This window comes from Myotis daubentonii, chromosome X (assembly GCF_963259705.1).
Source record: "Myotis daubentonii chromosome X, mMyoDau2.1, whole genome shotgun sequence".
Lineage (NCBI taxonomy): Eukaryota > Metazoa > Chordata > Mammalia > Chiroptera > Vespertilionidae > Myotis > Myotis daubentonii.
The window spans coordinates 119,385,817-119,409,642 of NC_081861.1; the positions used below are offsets into that span (position 1 = coordinate 119,385,817).

The 23,826-nt window shown below is 39.7% G+C and overlaps 2 protein-coding genes across 2 annotated transcripts in view; one reads left to right on the plus strand and one right to left on the minus strand.

Annotated features, from left to right (window-relative positions):
* IL1RAPL1 (interleukin 1 receptor accessory protein like 1) overlaps positions 1-23,826 on the minus strand; it is a 745,385-nt gene that overhangs the window by 300,432 nt on the left and 421,127 nt on the right. The window lies entirely within an intron of this gene.
* On the plus strand, positions 13,678-15,089 carry LOC132224662 (tripartite motif-containing protein 60-like). Its single transcript, XM_059679776.1, is given in 2 exon segments — positions 13,678-14,284; positions 14,286-15,089. Coding segments are annotated over 2 exon segments (1,338 nt in total). The 5' UTR covers positions 13,678-13,750.

The window sequence follows — 23,826 nt, forward strand, 5'->3', positions numbered from 1 at the left end:
TTTTCATTTTTCCTTTGTTCAGGTGGAAGGTGACATAAAATAGTCACAAAAAGAAATGGAGAGTTATATGTAAAAGTCTTGGGAATAACTCATTATCGAAGGAAATATTGGTTAGAAGTCCTTGGGAATGTGCAAATGTGCCAATGTTCTATTTATGGCCAATTTAAAATTGGCAAGATCCTAATTCCATCACACTTGGTAAAACATTTAAAAATAAACATGTACACAAAATTAGAGCTTCCTTATATAACCAGGAATAAATTTCAAAATATAATTCAGAAATTTTAATTTACAATAGTAGCAGTAATAAAATGAATATGAATAAACTTAAGAAATGTGCAAGACCCACATTAAGAAAACTCTAACAATGTTCAGTGAGAAATATTTTTAAAGACTTGGAATATAGCCCTGGCTGGTTAGGCTCAGTGGATAGAGTGTTGGTCTGTGGACTGAAGGGTCCCAGGTTCAATTCCAGTCAAGGGCACATGCCCAGGTTGCGGGCTTGATCCCCAGTGTGGGGTGTGGAGGAGGCAGCTGATCAAGGATTTTCTCTCATCACTGATGTTTCTATCTTTCTCTCCCTCTCCTTTCCTCTCTAAGATCAATAAAAATATATATCTTAAAAAAAGACTTGGAAAATAGACAAAGCATATGTTCTGGATGGAAAGTTAATATGGTAAAACTGCCAATTGTTTTTAATTTAATCAAAATATTTGAATGCAATCTCAACAAAAATCCAAATGGCATTTTTAAACTCTTGCCAAAATAGTCTGGACAAATTAAATGTGCAAGAATAGCCAAGAAAGTTTTGATATGCTTGAAGCAGCAGATTTCAATATGTAAATCAAGACTATAGTAATTAAATAAATGTTTCTGATATGCTGGTGATGCAAGAGCAGATATGCTAAACAGAAGAGAAACTCTAGAAACAGGCCAAGCATAGTGTAAGAACTTATCACACACTAAAGAGAGCACCTCACATCACAGGGAAAATAATTTATCAAGCAAATAGTGAATTGAAAAAAATGTGTCATGCATATGGGTAAAATAATCTGGCAATAAAATTTTCAGATATATTAACGTTAATTTTAAAAGCACTAAAAGAAAATACAGGTGATTATTTCTCTCAACTTGAGTTAAAAACAAGCTTTCTAAACACATATTCAAAGGCAGAATTTATCCAAAAATATATAGATTTAATCCATTTTTTAAAGTAAACTTTTAAGGTGAAGCAAAGGAAATTGTTTGTAATGAATTACAGATATCACTGACATAGAAAACATCTTTACAAATCAATATAAAAGAAGGAGTATATCAAGAAAAAAATTAGGCAAAATGATAGTAGCAGGAAATTTACAAATTAAATACACAAACATTAATATAAATTCACTAATCAATATAACCTATAAAAACAAAACTTTTATCCGAAGGAAATTAAATCACTATTTATAATAGTGGAGGCATAAAAACAACCTAAGTGTCCATTGATAGAAGAAAATGTATGTATGTGTGTGTGTGTATGTATGTATATATATATATATATATATATATATATATATATATATCCTATCTAATAAAAGAGAAACATGGTAATTGGCGTACGACCGATACCCTTTTCATTGGCTAATCAGCGAGTTATGCAAATTAACTGTCAGCCAAGATGGCGGCCGGCAGCCAGGCAGCTTGAAACTAACATGAGGCTTGGTTGCCTCAGTGACGGAGGAAACCAATGTTCCCCCCCTGCCGCTGCAGGCCTCTGAGCGGGCAGTTTAAGAAACATTGTAACAAATACGCCCAACTTCAGCCAGCAGATTCGCAACATTGTAAGCAAAGGCCAGAAACCTACTTTCAGCCGGAGGCCTAAGAGCTGGAGACAAGCCTCAAGCTAAAGCTGGCCCAGAATTAAAAAAAAAAAAAAAAAGGAAAAAAGGAGCGTTTGGGAGTTCAGTCACCCCCAGCCTGAAAACAGCCCTCAGCTCCTCACCCAGACTGGCCAGGCACCCCAGTGGGGACCCCCACCCTGATCCAGGACACCCTTCAGGGCAAACCAGCCGGCCCCACCTGTGCACCAGGCCTCTACCCTATATAGAAAAAGGGTAATATGCCTCCCGGCACCGGGATCAGCGGAGCCGTGAGGCCTCCCGGCACTGGAATCAGCATGACAGGGGGCAGCGCCCAAACCCCCTGATCGCCCTGCGGCTCTGTGTGTGACAGGGGGCGGGGCCACAACCTCCCTATCCACCCTGCTCTGTGCCTGATAGGGGGGAGCTCCCCCCCCACGGGCCCTGCTCTGTGTGTGACGGGGTAGAGCCATAACCTCCCCATCAGCCCTGCCCTGAGTGTGAGAGTGGCGGCGCCCCAACCCCCTGATCCGCCCTGCTCTGTGTGTGACAGGGGGCAGCACCCCAACCCCCTGATGGGCCCTGCTCTGTGTGTGACAGGGGGTTGCTCCACAACCTCCCCATCGACCCTGCCTTGAGTGTGACAGGGGGCAGCGCCCCAACTCCCCAATCAGCCCTGCTCTGAGCCCGACCAGGGGCTGCACCTAGGGATTGGGCCTGCCCTCTGCCACCCGGGAGCAAGCCTAAGCCAGCAGGTCGTTATCTCCTGAGGGGTCCCAGACTGCGAGAGGGCACAGGCCAGGCTGAGGGACCCCCCCTCCCCCCCGAGTGCACAAATTTTTGTGCACTGGGCCTCTAATATATATATATATATATATATATATATATATATATATATATATACACACACACACACACATACTAGAGGCCCAGTGCATGAAATTCATGCACTGGTACAGTCCTTAGGCCTGGCCTGTCCAGCTGACCTCTGGGCCCTGGGGAGCACCTGGGCCCTTGGGCCCCACACACTCCCTTCCACCTGAGTCATCGGGCCCCCGCCTGGCTCCCTCAGCATCTGGGAGCTGGGCAGTGGCCCCACCCACTGCCCCCACCACTGGTTGCTGATTCCCACCATGTTCTGTGCCATCCCTTGTGGTCAGTGCATATCATAGCGAGCATTCGAACTCCTGGTTGAGGGGACAATTTGCATATTAGGCTTTTATTATATACATACACACAAACATACATATACACCACACACAACCATATACACACATATTTATACACATATCCACATGCACACACACACACACAAGAAAATAAGTTATCTGACAGTAAGTTTTATTCTAAGTGGGCCTCTGCAATGTTTGCATACATTCAAACTCAGAAGAACCTCCTGTCACCCTACCAGAGTTAACATCACTCCAAGATCTTACCAAGTCAAAGACACTTGTCAAAAAACAATAATTATTTACTGGAAAAGTTACTTCTCTCTGACACATATTTTCCTTTTATTTTTCAAAGAAGGTAGAAGACTGAAGATGCCCATTCTAGCAGATGCATTTATTACTTCCAAAGATTTACCCATTTAAAAATACATTTGAATCATCTTTTAAAGACTAGCTCAGGTATGACTTTCTGGAGGGCACAATATGGGTATATCTAAATATTAATTCTTTTGGGGGTTCAACTCCTATAGTGGATGCTATACATCTCCTTCCATCCTCCTTTAATAGAGGTATGCATGTGCCCCAGTTACTGATGTTAATGGCTCTCAGCTGTCCTCTGTTCAAGAACACCCTACATCCAAATGACTGACTGATGGCATGAAAGGACATGTACACAAGGTCAGCTCTCTTGCCTCGAGTTGGGATTAACACTGTGGGGCAATTCATGTTGTGGACGTCACTGTGGGATCAGACTGAAGTATGTCTCCAAGTGAGACCACATCCTTGCTTACTTTTTCTCCCTTACCCTACCATGCTTCCACAAGTTCCTTACTCTTGAGAATGTTCCCTCAAAAAAACTGCGTTCACCCAAATTCTTGTCATAAGCTTTGCTTCTAGCAAACCCCGCCCCTGGCAATTCCACGCGGTACATTGTTCTGTACCTTGCACTCATGTGGAGAGATGTGGAAAAATTTAAAGAAAAAAATGCGGACTTGATGGACATAAAAATGGTATGCAGGAGAACTGGGGTGTAAAATAACTCAACCGATGTTTCTCCAAAGTTCCAGTACTACCTGTTAAAGATACACATTTCTGTGTCTCATTCAGACTCACTGACTCAGAGTCTCCAAAGAAGGGGTTTGAGAAGCTGTAGGTTTAACAAGTACTCCAAGTGATTCTTATCACCAGTAAACCTGGAATATACTGAACTAGAACAGAGTAAAATAGAGGTCAGCAAGGATTTTATGTAAAGGGTTAGACCATACTATTTTAGGATTTATGAGCCATATGGTCCCTTTAGCACTACTCAACTCCCATTGGGGCGCAAAAATAGCTATAGACAGTAGCAAATCAGCATAGCTGGATTCAAATAAAACTTCATTTACAGAAAAGAGTGGCAGGGCCTGGCTGACATGGCTCAGTGGTTGAGCATTGACCTTTAAATTAGGAAGTCTGGCTTTGATTCCAGGTCAGGACACATAAACGGAGTGTGGGCTCAATCCTCAGTGTGGGATGTGCAGGAGGTAGCTGATCAATGATTCTCTCTCATCATTGATGTTCCTATCTCTGTCTCCCTTTCCCTTCCTCTCTGAATTCAATAAAAATATGTTAAAAATATATAAAAAGAAAAACATAAAAAAGTGGTGGGCTGGATTTAGCCTAAGGGCCAGTTTGCTCACCCTTGAACTTTTATGGCCCCTAAAGCACAGAAGTGGTTTGTTGTTCTATAATAATTTGGCTCCTGAAGTTTGGTACTATTCTTTCTTGGGCAAAATGTTTAAGTATTGTTAATCAGGCAAAAGACCTTCCCTGAAGAGGAGAAACATTTCATTTTTCTAACCTCATTTTCAATCCTTGAGTGTCACTGGCCTTGCCATGAGGTAAATTAAACATGCATTTCAGAGGGGAGATAGTTTCCAGAGGCCCGGTCTACGATTCTTTCATGCTGATTCATATGATTGCCAGAGGCCATTCCATCAGGACAGATTCCAGCTACTGCAAGGAGAGAGGTAGACCTATTTTATTCTTGTGTGTGTGTGTGTGTGTGTGTGTGTGCCCGCGCGCGCGCGCGCGCGCGCGCGCGCACACACACACACACACACACAGGTGCGCTGGATCTCTGGCCTTAAATTTGTAAAATAAAACTTGTGAATCTGTGTGACGCTTTTCTGGATAAGTATGAGGTTCCTTGAGTCTTCCTTCTGTTGTCTTAACATTATATAATTAACTTCACGAAGTCTTTTTAATAGCCTGGTCTTTATTCACTAAGATTTTCTATTCCTCTTTACAAATGACATACTGCTATTATAGCAATAGAAGATTTCAATGTTTGGCATAGATGCACTGCAAAATAAACAATTTTACATTCAAATCCATTTTCTTTAATTAGCTTCTCTAATTTTATCACTACACATTAGAACACACTGGATAGAATTCTGTTCAATCCAGGTAACTCCCATTCATCTTCAAGTGACCCTGAGAACAGTGTAAAACAAATGCTCAGCCCTCCAGCCAGTTTATTTACTGTTAGGCTGTGACTTCGGTACTTGGAATACATTTATTTCACATAAAAAAGAATAGCGACAGCTTTCTCATTAAATCGGCTTTAGCCTCTGAACTCTGGGCCCACATATGTTTATTCTGAAGATTGCTGCTTGTCGGTAGATTTGTTACCTGCTGCATTACTCCTCAGAGTCATTTCAACAAGGTTTTAAACTTTTTCAGGTCTGTCTATGGAATATATTTCCAGGAAATCTCAGATTCACCTTTCATTTATCATTTGCAATATTTGAGAAATTTAGTGCTTAAGAATAGACTCAATTAAAATTCTTGGTGGGTGGACAAGGATTGATGGTTGTCTGGCAGGAAGCCAGGATATATTACTGAGCTGATCACAATAACAAGTCTCCAAGAACGTGTGTGTGTGTGTGTGTGTGTGTGTGTGTGTGTGTGTGTGTGTGTACTTTTCATGCTGAATTCCCACACTTTTTCTCATAAGGTCCAACTTGTTTTGTATGGTCCAGGGATGAAAGGGCTGAGGACCGATCTCTCCTTGTATCCATTGGCCCCTTGTACTGGATGCTGTATCCCCCACTATAGGACTGAGGCATCTATTTCCTGAGAAGTTGGGAGAACTGGCAAATGGCACCTTATGGTTGAATCCCTCATCCAGCATCCCTCAGGCAAAGGGTGTTGCTCCTACCAATGTTATGCCCCTCTCCGTGGGCAGCCTGCATCCAGTGACTGATCCTTTTCCTTAATTCTGGACATCTCCAGAGTTCCCCATGGGCTTTCCTGAGGCCTCACTGAACCTCCCCATCTGCACAATTAGGTTTTCCTCACGTTCTTACAGGTGTTCCCAAGAATATGCCTCAATAAACCTCATAGCCACAAATCTCCATCTCAGAGTCTCTTTCTCTAAATGATGCAGCTTATGACACCCTCCATGGCCCAGATAAAAGCTTCTGTGGCCTCAAATTCACAGCACTTATATAGCATAGCATCAACTACACTGTGTTGTATTTGTACATTTACTTAGCCACTCTTTGACTAAATGGTGGGCGGCTTGAGAAAAAGACTGGGTTTTAATACTTCCCATATGCCATATTCTGCTCAGATCATTCAAAGACATTCAATACAAGTTGGTTGAATAAATTGGAATAAAGAGACTAGAACCCACAAACACACAGGTACAATGTGCTGGTCCTGTCCCCTACAAGTATGGTCTGAGATGGGGATTTTTTTCAGGTTATTTATTGACAAAGGGCTTTTGAGAGAAGGAGAATGAAAGAAGCAAGATAAATGGGGAGGGGGGAAGTGAAGCCAAAATGTGGTTTCTGATGGTGACTAATTCTGATCCCACCAGTCAGGTCTGGAGCATAAATGAAACACAAATATTTCCAATTTGAGGCAAGAGGGCCTGACCTTTATAAGCTGATGGCAATCAGTCAGTGAGCACGGTGTGCCCTGAGCAAAGATGGGACACATAGACTCCAGGAACAAAGAAGCTCATATATATGAGAGAGAGAGAGAGATGAGAGAAAGTCAGCAACCATCTGCCTCCTGCACACCCTCTATTGGGTATGGAGCCCGCAACCCAGTCATGTGTCTTGACCTGGAATTGAACTGTGACCTGGTTCACAGGTCTATGCTTAACCCCTGAGCCATGTTGGCCAGGCAAGAATCTGCTACTTTTAGACTAGACAAGTTACTCTCAAAGACAGTTATCCAGACCAACAGCAGCATCATCATTAGGAACTTATAAGAAATACAAATTCTCAGGTCCCATCCTAGACCTACTGAATCAGAAACTCTGAGAGCTATGCCAAGCCATCTGTTTTAACAAGCTTTCTAGGTGATTCAAAAGCAAGATAAAGTTTGAGAACCAGTGGCCTAAGGCAATTCTTCAGAGAAAGGTAGTGGAGATGGTGATAGCTGTGAGTAAAAATTCTACACCCCCGGCAGATGGAGAATGGGTGTACTTATAGGATAAGAACATCTAGGTGGGGTACCAACAGCACTCACTACAGGTGATAAGAAATTTTCTAACAGCCAATATAAGGAGACATTCACATACATTCTTCTGATCACTAAGCAAGATTGCTTGAAATGCATGTCAATCAAATTGGGGCACTTTGAAAGAGAATGATCTAATACCTGTTGAGTGGATGAATACTCACTGTCTGGGAGAGGTAATGAGATTGCAAACTATGGCAAGAATTTCCCGTAATTTTTTTTTTTTTAACTAGACAGAGGGCAAGACTGAGAATCAAGATAGAACTCTAGACCAATTATTGAGCATGAGGCATAGTTCTGACTATAAGTGCCATGGCAAGAATCTAATGATTGGCTAGAAGTACAACATAAAAAGAGGAAGAGCAGCAAGGTAGATGTGACTCTTCCATTTCCAGACACAGTGTTTCGTAGGTTTCCATTGACCTAAAACAGGAATAATCCTAGAATAAGAAGCTGAATCCTAAAATGGGTTTCTAACTAGCTTTTGCAATAAATGTTAGAGAGAAACAAAATAACAAAGCCCAGCAGATTATGACTATATCCTTCCAAGCCAATATATTAAAATGTTACATGAAATGTGCTAGAGCTGTGAGTTATATAGCAAACTGAAAGAAACGTGCATGCATAAATGAACTATTCTATCTTTGTTATGAGATTCACAAACTACTTTGCTATAATTTAGGTCCAAAGTGATACACTGTTACAATATAACAATTTACTGTTCAGTTTATATGAAAATGAGAGTGAAATTGCTGTGATTCTGAACTTCCAAAACTTTCGCATAATCTCTTTCATCCTGACAAGCTTATTGAATAAAAGAGGAAGACAGGAAGTACAGGAGCAATTTATAAAAATATGCAGCCCTGATTATAATTCTATTAGACAACAAAAGAACAGAAAAGATATACCTATGAAGACAAAAATAGTGGAGAAACATGTTTAGTAACTGAGATGGAGATTCTTTCTTTAATGGAGTCCCCAGCCCATATTATTTTTTTTTAAAAAAAAAGGTCTGTTCTCTAGCTGATTAATAACTGTTGCTATTTGGCACTACTACTGTCTCAGCATATATTTACTAACTGGCCTGTAATTACTTTTTTGGAACCTTACCCAACACTGTTTTAGAGGAAGAAAGAATTCATTATCTGTGATTCAAAATATATAGGCCCTGTTTCTGACAGACATTTGAAATGGTAGATATAAAATTTAAAAAATCAAACACTATCATTTTTTTTCAAAGCAAGAGTTTCAACACCAGCTCTTTTAGGTGCTCCCTGGGTTATGCATACATAAGTTAGCCAATAAATCATATTGCTACCGCAAGCTATGGGATCTCTGAATCCTTTATTTCCACTGATGTGCAGTGGCCATGAATTGCCTTCCAAATCAAATCACGCCAGCCGTCTACACTGTGGTTCTCAAATTGAGCATGAATTACAATTACCTGGAGGGCTTGTTAAATCACAGCTTGCTGGAATCTGCTCTCAGAGTTTCAGATTTGGTAGGTCTGGAGTGGGATCCAGGAATACGCATTTTTAACAAGTTCCCATGTGATGCTTATGCTGCTGCTCCAAGTGCAACACGTTGGGACATTTGCTCTCCATTCTTTACTGCTCTTTAACTGCATTTCAGCATATCACTTTTCTTATTTTTCCTAAGAATATCCACTGCTCTAGACAAATTAACGCAACTGCCGAATCCATAAATTAAGTACTGTTTTCTCCTGTCAATATTTTACTTGCTACAGAACTGTAAACTTAGTATACACTCAGCAAAATGTAATATATGTAATATTGTGGTAATTATCACAAGTTTATTATAAAATTTACAATTTAAGTGGCTTTGAGAAATATTTAATTATAGATTAAAATCTAGAATTATATATCATTAATATATGGCTGCCATAAACTAACTCCTAAAATATTAATATACTTAAGTATACATTTATATAACAGAATTGTTGAACTTGAATGGAGAGCTTAATATTTAGACCTATTATATTTCTACTTTATTAGATTTAAGTCCTTATTATGACCTATTAAAATATTACATATATATGTAATTACATATATATGTATATATGTAATTACATATATATATGTATATTTCATAGAGGAAGGGAGAGATAAAGAAACAACAATGATGAGAGAGAATCATTGATCAGCTGCGTCCTGCACAGTGCCCCCACTGGGAATGGAGCCCACAATCCGAGCATGTGCCCTGACCAGGAATCGAACCGTGACCTCCTGGTTCATAGGTCGATGTTCAACCACTGAGCTATGCCTGGGCTATCTTTGATTCTTGATACCATTCTCCAAATATTGTCCTATTTGAAAGTATATATTATTTAGAATGCCAGCTGTATATGGCTTCGTTCCTTGGGGCTCCTGTATTTACAAATATATTCAAGTCATTTTATTCATGTATCTAAATGACTATTTCCTGAGGGGGGGGGAAACAATATGGCAGCATAAGTAAACACCAGAGATTGCTGTTTAGCACAACCACTTCAAGAATACAACTGAAAGATGGAATGGACATCATCCAGAACCACAGGAAGGCTGGCTGAGTGGAAATTCTACAACTAAAAGGAAAGAGAAAAGCATACCAAGACTCAGAGGAGCTGCAGTGTGGAAGTAAAGTACAGAGGTACTGAGGCGCACGCGGAGAGGGCTAGCGGCTGAGGACAGAGTTGTCTTTTTCAATTGGGAGGGAGTCTCAAGCTCTGAGCTCCAGTTCTGGCCGAGTCTCTGGGGACCCAGACTCATATGAGAGAAACTGGACTGTCTGGCATCAGTCAGAACTCGAGGGCAGCTTTCTCTCAGAGGTGCTTGCAGCAATTGCCGGGATAGTGTAGAGCAGGGCCTTTGAGGGCAGCCATAGCTGCTTGCTCCACCCTGTTGATCCCCTGGGACCTTGCCCCACCCAAGCTGTGCACTGGCTTTTGCATATGAAAGGCCTGGCCCTTTGCAATCTGAAAATTACCTAATAAACTTGCAGCTGGCCCAAGGCCCCATGGCAACTTGCATTGCTTCACAGCTAAGCCCCTGCTGGGTAGCCTCAGGCAGAGGCTAGATTAGCACCTCCTCAGAGATCCAGGAGCCAGTGTGCCCAGTGGTCAGAGTGGGACCATCCAGATTGCAGCTCCTCACATCCATAAAGGACACACTCAGGGGGCAGACTCTGTGAGCACCAAAGCCCCATTGAAGCAAGTCTTGTCCCGGAGGGGTGTTTCCAGCACAGAAGTTCTCCCAGTGCAGACACAGCTGATTCTCACAGCCAATTGGCCTGGAGGTCAATTCCTCCCAGTGATACCTACAACAATCAAGGCTTAACTACAACATACTGTGCACAAAGCCCACAAGGGGGTGCACCAAGAGTGTCCACCTCAGGTAATTGGGGAGGCTGAGCCACTGGGCCCTATAGGACTCCTAGCACAGAAAGCCACCCTATCAACACAGGGAAGCATAAAAAATGTGGAGACAAAGAAACAGGACACAAATGACAGAAATGGAGGGAAGCAAACTACTGGATATGGAGTTCAAAACCACACTTTTAAGGTTTTTCAAGAACTTTCTAGAAACTGCCAATAAATTTAGTACGACCCTCAACAAGTCTGGTGAGACCGCCGATAAATGTAGTGAGACCCTCAAGAAATCTAGTGAGTCCCTCGAGGTTATGAAAAAGGACCAACTAGAAATTAAGCATACACTGACTGAAATAAAGGATATTAAGCAGAGTTCCAACAGCAGACTAGCGGATCGCAAGAATCAAGACAAAGATTTGAAATACGAAGAAGCAAAAAACACCCAACCCGAAAAGCAAAATGAAAAAAAAAAAACCAAAAATACGAAGATAGTGTAAGGAGCCTCTGGGACAGCTTCAAGCATACCAACATCCAAATTATAGGGATGCCGGAAGAAGAGAGCGAGCAAAATATTGAAAACCTATTTGAAGAAATAATGACAGAAAACTTCCCCTACCTGGTGAAAGAAATAGACTTACAAGTCCAGGAAGCACAGAGAACCCCAAACAAAAGGAATCCAAAGAGGACCACACCAAGACACATCATAATTAAAATGCCAAAGCCAAAAGACAAAGAAAGAATCTTAAAAGCAGCAAGAGAAAGACAGTCAGTTACCTACAAGGGAGTACCCATATGACTGTCAGCTGATTTCTCAACAGAAACTTTGCAGGCCAGAAGGGAGTGGCAAGAAATATTCAAAGTGATGAATGCCAAGAACCTACAACCAAGATTACTTTATCCAGCAAAGCTATCATTCAGAATTGAAGGTCAGATAAAGAGCTTCACAGATAAGGAAAAGCTAAAGGAGTTCATCACCACCAAACCAGGATTATATGAAATGCTGAAAGGTATCCTTTAAGAATAGTAAGAAGAAAAAGGTAAAGATACAAATTATGAACAACAAATATACATCTATCAACAAGTTAATCTAAAAACCAAGTGAATAAATAATCTGATGAACAGAATAAACTGGTGATTATAATAGAATCAGGGACATAGAAAGGGAGTGGACTGACTATTCTTGGGGAGAAAGGGGTGTGAGGGATGCGGGAAGAGACTGGACAAAAATCGTACACCTATGGATGAGGACAGTGTGGGGGTGGTAAGGGCAGAGGATGGGGTGGGAACCTGGTGGAGGGGAGCTATAGGGGGAAAAAAGAGGAACAACTGTAATAATCTGAACAATAAAGATTTAATTAAAAGAAAAAGAAATGAGAAACCCAGGCTCCCTTTGGGACTGAAAGTGTTAATAAAATATTTGAATTTCTTTAAAAAAATTAAAAGAGCTCTAGCTAGTTTGGCTCAGTTGATAGCCCATGGTTCTGCAGACCAAAGGGTCTGAGTTCAAATCCAATCAAGGCCACATACTTTGGTTGCAGGCTCTTCCCCTACCTGGGCCCTTCACTGGGGTCATGGAGGAGGAAACAATTGTTTCTCTCACATCAATCTTTCTCTCTGTCTTTCCCTCTCTCTTACACTTACCCTAAAATTCAATGGAAAAAAATTCTTGGGTGAGGATTAAAAAATTAAGTAATTAATAAGCATTTATTTGAGTCCAAAATGATGACCAATGCTAGGAAGCAAGATATCAAATGCTCCCTATAATTTGCTTTTTACAAAAAATATATCTACTGGTTTTGTTTTTGTTTTTCACACTCACATGCAGATATATTTCATGTATTGCTTGAAACCCACTCCTTAGATGGGCTTGTGATATTGATGGTGTGTTCTCTGGTCACTACCTCCTTGATGACAGAAAGGCCCTTCTCTCCACCCTTCTTTTCGGGAACCACTATGCCAGGCCCAAGTTGGAAAGGAAGCAAAGATTTTCCTTTTATTAGCATTATTACTTAAATATGTTTTTATTGATTTTAGAGAGGAAGTGAGAGGGAGATAGAAACATCCATGAGACAGAGTCATTGATCAGCTGCCTCCTGCATGCCCCCGACTGGTGATTGAGCTTGCAACCTGTGTATGTGCCCTTGACCTGAATCAAACCTGGAACCCTTGAGTCCACAGGCTGATGCTCTATCCTCTAAGCTATGGCAAGATTTTACTGTTCATTTTAGTTTGCTCCTCAGCCAAAGGGATTAAAGGGTGTTGAAGTATTCAAGGGAGGATTATAAAGGTACAAATTAGATTATGCATATTAACAAGGTTAGTCCCTCCTAGCCTGCAGGAATAAGAGGAGATCCCATCAACCATACTACTAAAGATCATCCTAGTACCACCCTTTCCCACAAGTCCCACTTCGAAGGAGGAGCCTTTGGTGGATGAGGTCTTAAAGAGATTAATCCTCCTAGTGGTATATATAGGCCAGGCTCACATTACTAAGCATTTAACGGGTAGAAGACTGGCTTCGGAGACTCTTCTTAGAGACACACTTCAGAGACTCTTCTTGAAGACACACTTCAGGGACTCACTCAAAGGAGCAGGCTCCAGAAATGACATATGACTTGGATTGTGCTTGTTTTTTGACCAGGAGCACTCTACAATCCCTTGTGCAAAGTGGTGTTAAATACAGGAGAGGGCAACAAGTAGACTGGACTACAGTTGGTGGCTGTAACTCTTCTTGGACACTCCTAGTGGCTTCCACAGGGAGGGAGGCCTGAGCAGACCTCAGCTTCTCACTTTTCCTCACTCCTGGAGGATCACACGGACTGACGAGACTGTCTTGGGACAGACACTCTCACTGCACAATGGCCAGCTGTCCCATCTGCCTGGATTACTTGAGAGACCCAGTGACCACTGAGTGTGGGCACAATTTCTGTTCCTCCTGCATCCACCAGCGCTGGGAAGGTCTACAGGGCACCTTTCCCTGCCCTGTCTGCCTCCACCACTGCCCTGACAGGAGCTTGAAGGGGAACACCCAATTGTGTCACATGACCGAGATCGTTCAGCAGATTCCCGGCATGAGGGGAAAGATGAAAAGGCAAGAGGAACCCCTGTGTAAGAGGCACCATGAGGGTCTGGTCCTGTTCTGTGAGAAGGACCTGGAGCTGTTGTGTGCCCAGTGCAGGGTCTCCTCTGATCATGGGGATCACCCCCTGATGCCCATTGAAGAAACTGCAGCTACTCACAGGAGGAAGCTCAAGAGCTATATTGAGTCCTTGAGCCAGCAGATTAAAGATACTGAAAATCAGTCAGAAATGCAAATGTCAAAATGTTTTGAATTAAGACAGAAGATAGAACATCAAAAGGATGAATTGCACTCTGAAGTTAAACAATTTAAACATTTTTTTGGAAAAGGAACAGAATGCAATGCTTATCAGTTTGCTAACTGAAACAACAAATGTTGAAGAAAAATTAATGGAAGAGAAAAACCAAATATCAAACCACAGCTCCATATTAAACAGTCAGCTTATTGATATTATCAGTAAGTGTTTGAAGACAGACGTAGATTTACTCACTGGTATTGAAAGTATCCACAACAGGTATGATAACCTAGGGACCCTAGGCATCTTTTTATATGAATTAAAGGAGGAGAGTTGCTCTCTCCCCCGACATTATTTCGGCCTGCATAAAATGATCCACACATTTCAGGTAGATTTGACACTGGATCCTGAAACAGCCCATCCAAGTCTCATTAGCTCAAGAGACAGAAAAAGTGTGACCTATAGGACATCATTTGGTCTTCATAATCTTCAGGCACGCACTTCTTACCCAGCTGTCCTGAGTTCTGAGGGATTTGATGCTGGCAGGCATTTTTGGCAGGTAGAAATAAGAGGCACAGGGGCATGGTCCTTAGGTGTGTGTAAGGAATCTTTCCCCAAGAATACTCCTATGAGACCATCCCCAAGAAATGGCTGCTGGCAGCTTCAGTTCTGGACAAACACATCTGTCACATGGGATTCAGGCAACTGGGAACGGATAGGCATTTTTCTGGACTATGAGTTGGGAGAAGTTTCATTTTATAATTTGAGAAATAGATCACATCTGTATACTTTCAGTGAAAGGTTTACAGTAAAACTTATGCCCTATTTCTGCCTAGGATCTTCTTCAAAATCACTTGTAATGCGTATAGTCAAAGATGAATGATGAACCGCCTTGTAATTTGTTTGATGCGTTCTACTCTCTTCCTGTGTTAACAGAGAGTGCTTGTAGTAAAAGGCCCAAGTACTAAATAAATAAATAAATAAATAAATAAATAAATAAATAAACAAACAAAATAAATGACTATTTCCTAATATTATCTTAATTTTCAGATAATATATTGATAAAATTAGAAGAGGTGATTGCATATTTGATTTGGCAAATATAGATATCATCTGTTACATGGAACAAGCTAAAGTTTAATTTACCCTTAAGTCAGAACCATAAAACTTGAAAGATCAAGGAGAAGAAACATAAGGACAGAAGTCTTCTTATTTGCTTGGTAAATGGCAAATGTGTTTAGCTTAATCTTTCACCTCAGAGTACTCTGTGAGTTTGCCATTGGTCTCCAGCTTGGACCAAGATTCTAAGATGGTGAGAGGCCTACCCTTAGGTTGGTCACCATCCTCTCAAACCAAGCATCTCTGAGGACTCATCTCTTCCTGGTCAGGGCTTAAAACCTCCCCATATAGGTTTACTCTTCCATGTGGTCCAAATCTGTTTCATGGGAAACATTCATGCCTTCTTACACATCCTGCTCACCACAACCCTGCCCCACAGAAGTATCATTTTGTGGTCCTTTATCCTCCCCCTCTCCTTCCCTTTTATTCATTCCCTGTCTTTCTCTCTCCCACCAGCCCCCAATCATAGCATATATGTTTTAACTTTCACAGGTGTGAATGAGGCATAAGCACACTGCTTCTCCCTACTCCAGAAAACACACATTAACCCCCTCTGAGTGATCCCACTAAAGTTTTTTTTTAAATCTTTATTGTTGAAAGTATTACATAGGTCCTCCTTTTCCCCCCATTAACCTCTTCCAGCTCCGCCCTCTATCCACGGCCCCCACAGGACCTCACCTCCCACTGTCTGTGTCCACAGGTTATGCACATATGCATACAAGTTCATTGGTTGATCTCTTCAAGTTTTCACCCTTCAGAACTGCTATAAACAAGGTATCCGACTCAATCAAATAGAGGAAGATGAGCCACCCAGCAGCTCTCTAAAGAAATCTTACCAGCCCCTACCCTCTGCCTCTCTAGTCTAGATTCTTTTATGCTCTTAAAGTGGGTGAAGGTTTCAAGAAAAGTTTCATGGAAACGCTTTTAATTTATCTACTTTGAGGATTCCTCCAGGGTATTCTGTCTCACACTCAGTTGGGCATCTGATAATTGCCATATATTGGCACTTAAGAAAACATTTCAATTTCACATCCTATCAAATAATACTAGTAGGAACAACAGCAACCACAACAACTAGCATTTCTTGAGCTCTGCTTTGTGCCTGTCATGGTTCTTCTATCTTTATTCATATTAGCCTATCCACAATGCTATCAACTAAACATGAATGTTTAGTTTTCAATGAGCTGGATGAATTGAATACCAGCATGGTGTTAAATTTTTTTTTTTTAAGACACACTACCAGATTTTGAAACCAGGTTTGGTTCCAATGCCCATCTTTTTCACCGCGCTAATAATATGCATCTAGATCAGTGGTTCTCAACCTTCTGGTCCTTTAAATACAGTTCCTCATGTTGTGACCCAACCATAAAATTATTTTTGTTGCTACTTCATAACTGTAATGTTGCTACTGTTATGAATCGTAATGTAAATATCTGATATGCAGGATAGTCTTAGGCGACCCCTGTGAAAGGGTCCTTTGACTGCCAAAGGGGTCGCGACCCACAGGTTGAGAACCACTGCTCTAGATGAATCAATGGGATGTTTATTTTCTTTTAAGTATAAGATATAAAAATGACCGTATGTTTGGCTTACTGTAACAATGGATTGAATATGTTGGTAGAACAATTTTTAACATGAAATTTCAATTCTCTTTTCTTTGGTGTTCTTTATAAATCAATATTCCTGAAAGTTTCTTTTATTCAACATACTAGACAGAGTTTTGACTATATCAAAATATCATTACACTTTAGAGATAAATGTACATTTATGGCAAATCATGGAACTTTCCATTTTGCTAAAAGTTCAGCTATTTTTACACTAGAGTACAATGTCGCCTGATATGAGTCTACAAACTGATTTTTCTTTGATTTTTTAAGTGAACACTTTCAAATGGTAATTTTATGTAATCAGACAATAATTGCATATGGCTCAATCCCTAACAACTCCTGATGTGTCACACACAAAAAAATTGTCAACATATTCTTCTTTTTTTACAAATACGTTATGTGAGAATTTGTCATTTCTCTTACAAAATAAACTTCTTACAAAGATGTAATATTATTACTCTACCGAGACAGAAAAAAAAATACAATTTAGTGAAATGCCTGTGAAAACTTCTCCAATAAAGGTTAATAATTTTAAAGATTATTCAAAGATTGTAACACTTCTTGACACCTTCATTTTTCACATCACTTGATCATATAATGAGACAGAGGGGAAAAAACAAGAGATTAATAATAAGAATAGGTATTTAGTATCTGCCAGAATAAGTGAAGCAAGTAGGTTTTAATGTGAGTACCTTCTGGATTGAAAATTAAATCTATAATTGGAATCTCATTTGTGTAAATAAATGGCTTCTAATGCAAAATACTTATTCAGTGTGCCACACACATGCACAAATATCCAAAATGTTCTATAATTTCTGAACTAATATGTTATGTTTTACATGATGTGATACTGTGATTTCTGATAGTCCTTAATGAGAGAGAAGTCTAAATTGAATGATGTACGTTTTGTATAAAATACCAACAAAGCAAACCAGTCTTTGGCCTCAAATTCATTGAATTCTTTGGGTTTTATTTCTTTCATTTCCTTTTTTCATTCAATAGAGTATTTTAGGTCTGGGTGTTTTTTTACAGAAAATCTAGTCCATGCCTCTCCTTTTAAAGAAGAAAAAACAGAGACACCAAGTGGTCAACTGGATAACACAAGATCACACAGAGAGATACCAAATAGGGACAAGAAACCTGTTTCTTGATTTCCCTATCCTAAACACTCTTCACCATTCTCATAATCCCCAGTAGAGGAAAAACAAAATGCAGCAAGTTGCACCACAATATTTATATCTTAAAAATTCTAATTATAAAAAAGGCCGACTTGTCAGTATTCTCCTTCCATAAATGTTTGGGTGAAGTCATCCTTTCCTTTTGAGCCAGTCTGGATATAGACAATCACAGGGAATCTGTTGTAAGCATTTTAAAAATCACTTCCATTTAGTCAACTCGAAAAGGTCAGTCCAATCAAAACATGTGAAAAATGTCTTGATTAGAGAGTCACTTTTTACAGAGTTCAGAAAGTTAAGACCTAATTTGTTATGACAAGACTTATGAACTAGGATTTCTGGCTGGGGTTTCTAAAAAGAATAAAATCTTTGGAAGAAAACCTTGGAAATTTTTCTGCAAAGAACTTGAGCAATCATTGCAATAATGTTTTTGAAGTCAAATAATTATCTCCCTGTTTGGCTGTAAAAGCAAGGTCATTTGATAAATAACTGTTTTACAAGAAAGAGGAATCTTTGAAAATTAAATAATTGTGTAATAGAATACAGCATGCTGGAAGATATTCATATCCATACATATTACACTGACATGGGTTATGTAATAGTACAGTAATTAGCAATAAGGCAACTACTTCAATGTTGAGGCCAGCCAAACCTGAGAATAACAAAGCAACATAAAAGGAAACCGAACAGTAAGCCAATTCAGAAACTGTGAAATCAAAATCAATGTTTGGCATGCAATTGGAATCCTTGGTTGCCTTTCAGGGGAAGAATTGGGTAGCTGGGTTTGTGACTTTTTTTTTATGCCCTTCCACAACTTCTGAATGATGCTCTAGCAAAATAATTACATATTTAAAAAAGATGATTAAGTCTTAAAAATCAAATGAAATACAGAAACTCTATACGTAATAATAAATTTGACTACTTTTACAGGTTCTATAGCTATACATAATATTTACTTTAATGCTATACTTAAAACTATTGGCCTATTTCTGAAAGTTATTTCAGTTATCAAGTTAGGAATGTTCATTGTATACAGGACTGAGATCTGTGTGGAGAAAGTCATAAAAATTAAAGAAAGAAGTTTAGAGTTAGACTACTAAAGACAGGCCCACTGTTAACTATTTTACTCCCACTCTTCTGCCCACCCTCCCTCCCTTCTTTCTTGTTTCTTGATCTATCCAGCAATCTCTTATGACATGCCTACTATATGCTGGGCACTGTGCTAGCCACTAGTGATGTACTATGGGCAACAGTGATTTAGACCTTGGCCATTTAGAAGCTTACAGTGTACTGGGAGAGACAGACATTTAACACACAATTCCAGAGTTACATGAGATTGTTGTTACAATGAAAGGAAATAAGGTATGAAGAGAGTGAATTGTGGAAAGATTCCTAGAGGAGGTGTATTTAAGCTTGGACCTGAACAATGAGTAAGCACATAGCCAAATGAAGGCATGGGAAAAATACATTCCAGAAACAGGAAATATGTGAAGGTTCTAGTTGAAAGGAGCCTGATGCATGGCATTCTGTAATGTAGATTAGTGAGGTGGGTGGGAAGTTGGCAAGGAAGAGATTCTGGAAACGTAGGTTATACTAGACCTTACGTTCTGTATTAAGAATTTGGAATTTTGCCCAGCAGGTGTGGCTCAGTGGTTGAGCATCGACCTGTGAATCAGGAGGTCACGGTTTGATTCCTGGTCAGGGCACATGCCCAGATTATGGGCTCGATCCCCAGTGTGGAATGTGCAGGAGGCAGCTGATCAATGATTCTCTTTCATCATTGATGTTTCTATCTCCCTCTCCCTCTCCCTTCCTCTGTGAAATCAGTAAAAATATTTTTTTTAAAAAAGAATTTGGAATTTTATGCCAAGTGCAATGGAAAGCCATGGAAGGGATTTATTAAGGATTATGTAATGGTTCATATTACATTTTAGAAAGGTGATCCTGGTTGCTTTGGGCCAAATTAATCAATAGGGGGCAAGAGTGGTGGAAGAACAATTAAAAAGCAACTGCAGTACTCCTAATGAGATGCTAACAGTGGCTAATTCGCTCATGTGTGCTGGGAAGGAGAGAAGTGAGCAGGTTGGGGAATATTTAGGAAATGTTAACAGAACTTGGTGATTCATCAGATGTAAGAAGTCAGATGTGCATCCTGTTCTACTGGCTCTAGAATTTATCATTGCAATGTGGGTTTTAAAAATTCCTTTATTTTGAGATGTCTGGGGTATATACAGAACATTTCTGAATTCATTACATAAAATTTCATTTTACTAGATCGATTTTAGTTTCAGGTAGTGCACAACACACACACACACACACACACACACACACACACACACATTTTTCCCACAGATAGCAGCAAGTTAAAAACATAGTGGACAGGTTTTGAGTTAGCTTAGGGTTATTCTTTTAAAAAAATAACATATTACTACGTAGATATACAAATCTTGCTCATGATTCTTTTTTATTTTTATTCTCTCCTGAGGATATGTTATTGATTTTAGAGAGAGGAAGGGTGAGGGAAACATTGATGTGACAGAGAAACATCGATCATCTGCCTTTTATATGTGCCCCAACCGGGGATCGAACCTGCAACCTAGGTATGTGCCCTGAGCAGGAATCCAACCTGAAACCTTCCAGTGTTCAGAATGACACTCAAGCCAACTGAGCCACCTGACCATGGCTCTTTCTTTTAATCATTCACATAGCTTTATGTAAGCCACTATACAAACTAAACAGAATTTAAACTTTCAGATTAAGTTTATTTTTAATAGAGAAACTACATGTGACCAGTAATAGCCAGAAAGCCTGTTCAGGCCTACTTACTCTTCACTTCTCAGAAAGGGTTTTTGATGAATGAGAGATCATTTCTCTCCAAAGAGGACTCTCTTTTGCAGTACAGTGAATAATGGAAAGAGGTAGGTAGTTTAATATTTAGATTTCATATCACTACATGGCCAAGACTTATAATAAAATCTGAGACAGCCAAAGCTTTGGAACATGACATCATTCATAACGCCATAAGTCTTTGGAAATCAGTAGTTAGGTTTCTTTCATTAAGGCATCCATAATATATAATTATGTTATTTTTCATGTTTTTGAGGCCATTTGTTCTTTTAATTATTCTTATTCTTGTTTCTATGTATTTTAATTTAATTTATTGGGGTGACATTAATAAAATTATATAGGTTTCAGTTCTACAATTCTATAATACATTATCTGTATATTGTATTGGGTGTTCACCACCCTAAGTCATCTCCTGCCATCACCATTTATGCCCCCTATACTCTCCTCCACCCCCATCCCCCTTTTCCTCTTGTAATCAGTATTTGTTCTTAATCTTTCATGTATAAACAAAATTTATAGCTAAACATGAGCTAGTAAATAGCAAATGCAGGTATTATAAATTCTCCCTACCAATTTTAAAAGGCTATTGCTATTATTCTGCCTGCAAAATATACAAGATCAGCGTTCTGAAAAAGAAAACCATGACATAGAAATAGTTCTTCTGTTAGTCTTTCTAATGAAGCCAATGCCAACCAACTGGGGCAAACACTGATTTTGGAAAAAGTAACAGAGGTGCCATCTTTTAAAATATCTATATTTTTATTGATTTCAAGAAAGTAAGGGAGAGAGAGAGAGAGAGAGAGAGAGAGAGAGAGAGAGAGAGAGAGAGAAACCATCAATGATGAGAAACCTGGATCGGCTGCCTCCCACATGCCCCCTACTGGAGATAGAGCCTGCAACCCAGGCATGTGCCCTGACCAGGAATCGAAAGGTGATCTCCTGGCTCATGGGTTGACACTCAACCACTGAGCCCCACTGGCCGGGAAAAAGAGTTGCCATCTTAAGTGTTGTGCCCAGGCTCTATCCCCTACTAAGTATGTGACCTTGGTGAAATCATAACCTTTCTCATCAGGCATTTTCACTGATAACATTGGGTATACATCACCCATGTGACCTATCTTACTGAGTTGTTATGGATGGTGTGTGAGCACTTTTGAAACCATATGTTGTGGAGGCATTGCTTTAAATAGAAGACACTGCCTTAGGCAGGTTCTTATATGTGAAATATGGATTTGGGATTAGGAGAGCCAAGATCTGTCAACATTCTGTCACTATTTACCTCTATGACATTCATTATAGTATTTCTCCTTGTGTATAAAGTTGAGGGAATCACACTAGATTTTTGGATTCTCAACCTGAGTAGTAGGAGCTTTTTTACCCTCCAGGATATATATGGCAATGTCTGCAGGTGTTTTTGGTTGTCACAACTGGGTGAGTGCTACTGGCATCTAGTAAGTAGGTGCCATAAAAGCTGCTAAATATCCTACAGTACACCCCTCTCACACATATAAAAATCATTTAGCCCAAAATGCCAGTAGTGCCAAGATTGAGAAACCCTGCTCTAAGACCTCACCTCACTTTAAATTTGTATCCATAGAGAAAGGTATTCCATAAGTTACCCACTTGACTAATAGGGATTTAAATTACCAAAATAGATTTTATTTTTACTTTGAAAAATAAGCATTGTCGTTTATAGTCGCGTTTGCCACTAAAGTATAAAGAGTGGTTATTACTTAGCAATAAGAGTAGTAAGAGTTTAAGCATCTTTACCACCATCACCAACCACAATCCCACTTCTGAGGTTTCTTTGGGTACTCCATATCCTCAAGTGATATCATTGGAGGCTAAAGAACAATTATAGTTGACAGAAGGATATATTTCTGTCAGTTGTTAGCATAGCCATGAATACCATGAGTCTTAGCATCAGACTGTTTGGGTTCAAGTCTCATTTTCACTAGTAACTATGTCAACTTGGGAAACCTATCTGTACTGCAAGTTCCTTTGCTCTAAAATGTGACTCGGAATCTAATTTGTGTTTTTAGTGAGATTATTCAGGAAAAGTTCTTAGCATGGTTTCTGACACAAAGAAATACTCTGGCAATGTGAGTTATTGTTATAGTTTGACCTAAATGTGAATTCTCATTAATTATATTCCACAGAAGTTCTTATTGTAGTCACTCAGATTGATTGCCACTTGTAACCCTTTGCTGCTGCTACTTTTTGGTCTAGTGTGAATTTGCCCACCTGGAGAAATTCCTCATCTTTAAGTCTCAAAGCCAACACGACTTCCCTAAAATGGTCTTGTCCCACCCTTCTGAGCTGACACAACCTTCCTAACTATAGTGTCATTAAAGCTCTCTACCCATAACATACCCTAAACATCTCTATTTATATTCTTCACACTATATTATCCTTCATATATATGTATACACAAAAACATCAGCTTCCCTGGCTGGAGTGACATGCACCCTGATTGATATCTATATATACTAGTACATGGCAGGCACACTAGGCCCTCCATAAACGTGGAAACTGAATCAATACTGGGGAATCTCTTGCCGCCGGTAATAAAGGGTAAAATTGAATTTGCAAGCTGAAATGAAATCTTTATAGGTTAGAAATTAAAGAAGAGGGGAAAAGTCTTGTATTTGACAGAATAAGATGATTGAGAAAATAAACAAAACTCAGCAGGATCCATTTATAGTTAATTTTGGGATACACTTTCTCCAAGTGTATAAAAGATGCCTGGATTTTAAAGAGATAACACAACAAATTCAATTTTGATTCCACTGTCTAGAATATATATTAAAAGGTTAAAGAGAAGACTAGCTGCTTATTATATCTATTGTATGGGTTTTCCTGAAATGAGGAT